The sequence below is a fragment of the Triticum urartu genome, unplaced genomic scaffold, assembly GCF_003073215.2.
Source record: "Triticum urartu cultivar G1812 unplaced genomic scaffold, Tu2.1 TuUngrouped_contig_5904, whole genome shotgun sequence".
Taxonomy (NCBI): domain Eukaryota; kingdom Viridiplantae; phylum Streptophyta; class Magnoliopsida; order Poales; family Poaceae; genus Triticum; species Triticum urartu.
Window position 1 is genome coordinate 2,059 of NW_024116617.1, and position 4,382 is coordinate 6,440.

General features: G+C 36.9%; 1 protein-coding gene across 1 annotated transcript; it reads right to left on the minus strand.

The window, feature by feature from the left end:
- Positions 1 to 1,278: 1,278 nt before the first annotated feature.
- On the minus strand, positions 1,279 to 3,665 carry LOC125529852 (probable polyribonucleotide nucleotidyltransferase 1, chloroplastic; the record flags this gene model as incomplete). Its single annotated transcript, XM_048694281.1, is given in 7 exon segments — positions 1,279 to 2,010; positions 2,632 to 2,673; positions 2,755 to 2,808; positions 3,018 to 3,081; positions 3,236 to 3,330; positions 3,394 to 3,501; positions 3,592 to 3,665. Coding segments are annotated over 7 exon segments (674 nt in total), but the record flags the coding sequence as incomplete, so codon positions are not given.
- Positions 3,666 to 4,382: the final 717 nt, after the last annotated feature.

Below are 4,382 nucleotides of genomic sequence, written 5' to 3' on the forward strand. Positions count from 1 at the left end.
ACTCTAACCGCTTTCAATGTCTATAATTTTACTTCAACCAGATAGTAACTTGAGCCTGCTAACATATTATAAAGTAGTATTAATTATAACTTATGATGTGTTGCAATGTCTAACTCGAACCGCTTTCAACAATCATGTTTTGCCTCATCTTGATGACTTATGCAGCTTGAGCCTGATAACTTATAATATATCAGCATTGATAATAACCACTTTTTTTAGCCTGGTTAATTCAATCTATTTTTTCAGCATGGTAACTTAAATAGTTTCTACGTGAGAATTCATATTGTTTTGGACTGATAAATAACACCGTGTGTAGTAGTTTAATTTCATCTGTTTTTTCAACACTTTATTTTTTCTTTGAACATGATAACTTTATGCAACTTGATAACTTATGAAGTGCCAACATGTTTAACTAACACGTTGTTAGTATATTTAACTCAATTCTCTTTTTTAGCATGGTAACTTAAATTTATTCTACCTTATAATTAATACTACTTTAGCCTCATAACCCACACTTGTGTTTTTGTTATTTGTCAGAATGGGATATGTTAACAACTACACAGAGCAGATGATTACTACACTACGTTTCCACTCGTATTGTCAAAAAAAAACTCTACCCTTGTGTTTTTGTTATGGTATATCTCATTTTAACAAATAACTAGGAGACTGCATCTCTGATCATATCCATAGGTTTAGGAAGAATTTAACATAGTTACCAGATTGATTATGCTATAATTATCATCATGGTACGATAGTTAAGGTTTTCGACGGTGTAAAAGTTCTCAAAAATTCTGGAAAAAATACTGAAGCAACACACCTAGTCCCTCCGTTCCGAATTACTTGTCGCAGATATGGATGTATCTAGATGTATTTTAGTTCTAGATACATCCATTTTTGCAACAAGTAATTTGGAACTGAGGGAGTATAATATAACATGATTCAACTAAGGGATTGAAAATAGTATCTATCAGGTCACTATTCATTGTTGAATTGTTTGTTTCATAGCTCGTAAATAGTTTTGTGATTAAACCTGGAAATTCACATGGCATCACCCTCTCAACATACTGTCTTTCTACACTCCATCCATCCTAAAATAAGTGTCCCAACTTTGTAGTGTTCCAACTTTATACTAACTTTAGTACAAAGTTGTACCAAAGTTTGAGAGACTTATTTTAGCACAAAGAGAGTAGAATATTTTAAAAATTCAAACATTGTTTTCACAAAATTTTCATTGGAACTTGGTTTCCACGTGATATGCTCGCGGCGGCTGATAGGGAGGAAGCGAAAGAAGTAGGCTCATGTTTATAGCTACACGGTGAAAACAAAACACACGTTTATCTGACAAAATAAAACAATGACGCACATTTGCTTGTTGTTCAGTGGCAACGCACGGGTATAGCTAGACCATGTTAAAGCAATGTAGCAAAGCCATAGTAGGCACTCCTTGTTGCACTAGACAAAATGCAGGATGTGCATATGGGAACACAACCAAAATAGTTGCATGCTAAAGCAGCAACATAAACCAGGTGAGATTTCGCATCTACTCCATTTGGAGCATGATCGAGCACAAAGATTTGAACAGATCTTCTGTAGGTGTCCAATCTCAAGGGGGCAAGTGGGCAATTTGGGCTGCAAGCCATGTCATGTAGTTCCAGTAATGCAGTCAGTGGATATTGTAGTTGCAATCCTAGTCTTCTCAGGCAATTAGTGTGATGAAGCGCCATGTTGCTTGTGTCACCCTGTTTCTTTCACTGTCTTTGTGAGTCCAAATGCTTAAGGACTGTCAGCTGTGCTGTTTTCAAGGGTCTTTGGTGTGGCATTTTCAGCTGCAGACGGCTCAACTTCTTTCTTACGTTTGGACCTTCTAGTTGTCATCTTAATGATATCATCTTTGTATACTACCTTTTCTTTCACTGAACTGCTCGTTTGCTGCTTGATGCTGCCAGGTTCTTGGTTTGCATCAGGAAGCAACGCTTTGCAACTTAGTCGAAGTTGACCCTTGTCATTTATCTGGTTCAGACAGTCAACAAAATAGGCATTCAGAAAACAGAGATGGTCAAAACTACTGACGGCATTCCCCTTCAATCATATCATGTAACCAGAAACTTAACCTAATGGCATTTATAGCCGTAAGATTAGGAATAGTAGCCTAAGCATTCTAAAGACCTGCAGCAATTACTATCTTAATAAATATTAGCTGTGACGCTGGAAAAAATAGGACACTAATTATGCAATATTACAGTACCACCAATTAACATATACAGCCTACAATTAGCAACAATGACACTGATCTATGCTCCATAATACCTACTCCCTCCGTTCACTATTATAAGATGTTCTAACTTTTCTGATTCGAATGTATGTATACACGTTTTAGTGTGTTTGTTCACTCATTTCAGTCCATATGTAGTCCATATTGAAATATCCAAAACATCTTATAATAGTGAACGGAGGGAGTAGATAATATTTGAACCAGCTGAAATCATGCACTGGTTGAAAATTCCAGCAATAGGCTCTTTGGCTACCATTCGTCACCCATCTATATGTACCATTAGCATACACCAAAGGCGCAATTTTCACGGTTTTACATTGCATTGATGTTGAGTTTAGACTTTAAAGAGATTTACAAACCTCAATAAGCTTGACATCAATGCGATCACCAACTTTATAAGCCTGAAAAGGAATAAAGAATTGGATAACTTAAACACGAGAAGGAATCAAACACAAAGTAAAACATGTGATATATTTCCTCACATCCTCAGCCTTGGCCAACCAACTTGAACTTAACTCGCTGATATGACATAAACCCTGCACATTGAGTTAAGAATACGAGTTATGGCAACAAGATAATGAACAACAACTGGAAATGGCTTTGTGCATGTAAACTAATTAGCTCCTTAGAAGCCCAATGAGGCCACGTGGATTTGTCAATGAGAAGTAAAATTATTCTGCATTGTGAACATGCAATAAATATGTTAACATTGGGATTAATAAAGCAAATTTTAGTATCTACTCACCTCACGCCCTGGTGCAATTTCAACAAAAGCTCCATAGGGAGCAATTGTTTTGATCTCACAGTTCCTAGCAATTGAGTTTCCAAGAAGAGTTTTCATTAGCTAAAACCCAGAAAATGTTTCAATTTAAAAGCAAGTGCTTGGTTGAATCTGCAGGAAGCATAACATAATATGAAGAAACTATATGCACATAAAACCAAGGGAATAAAACGAATTGACACCTGAAAATTTCTCCAACTTTTGGAACCATGGTAAGATTAGTTATTATATTTTTCGACTTCTCTAAGCTTTCCATGTCCCTTGCAGTAATTTTTACCTGCCAAAAGAATGTCAGGTAGTACTTTGAAAAGTTAACATGCTATCACCAAGTTCTCCTTACCGTGCCATCATCTCGAGCATCAATGGCATATACTCCAGTCTCCTCGAGTATGCTTTTTATTGTCCTTCCGCCAGAACCAATTATCAAATTCACCTTGTTAGGTTTAACCTTGAAGAAGAACAGTTGCAGACAAGTTTAAAACATTATAATTGCAAGGAAATATAAAAGATCATCATGCTTCACAAACAATGTACCAACCTTCATAACATGAATAACAGGAGCATGGGGAGACAGTGCTTTACTTGGAGGAGGCGAACATTTTAACATTTCATCTGAGGAAGACAATGAAATCTAACATCAGATATTACCTGAAATTGATTTGCAAATGGAAATACAAATGGCCTTTTGACCATAATAGAATTCAGTGGAATAGACTGGAGTAAATTGTTACTATTCTTAATAATCTAAGAATGGAGAGTTTGTTAACCATAATCATGTTGTGTGACTTACTATTAGAAGTTTTTGGGATAACCCTCCCACATTTTAGCTGCATTCACAAATGATGTCACCTAAGATGATGCATTCAAAATAGATACGCATGATTCTTCTTCCGGAATTAATACATATTATAAGAGCATCTCCAAACCGGTGATGTATATTTTGGTGCTCCAAACCGGTGATGTAAAAATTTACATCACCAAAAAGTGCTTTTACATCTCCGAAAAAGGCTCAACTCCAACAGTTGGTCCAAAACGAAGATGTAAAATTCTGAAAACGACCAACTACTACTTCATCTCAACATAGTTCAAACATCAAATTCAAACAAGTTCAAACATAGATGACATAAATTTAAACTAGCAGAACTACTCGTCGTCTGAGGGCATCCAGTACGACTCTTCGGAGTCATCCAAGAGCCCCCAGAACTCCTCGTCCTCCTCCGACGATGACTCGATGGGGATCACCGTCGAGGGGCCGGCCTCGTCCTCCTTCACCTCCTTCTTCTTCTTCTCCTCGGCATCACGCTTCCAGTAGAACTCCTGCTCGGCCTA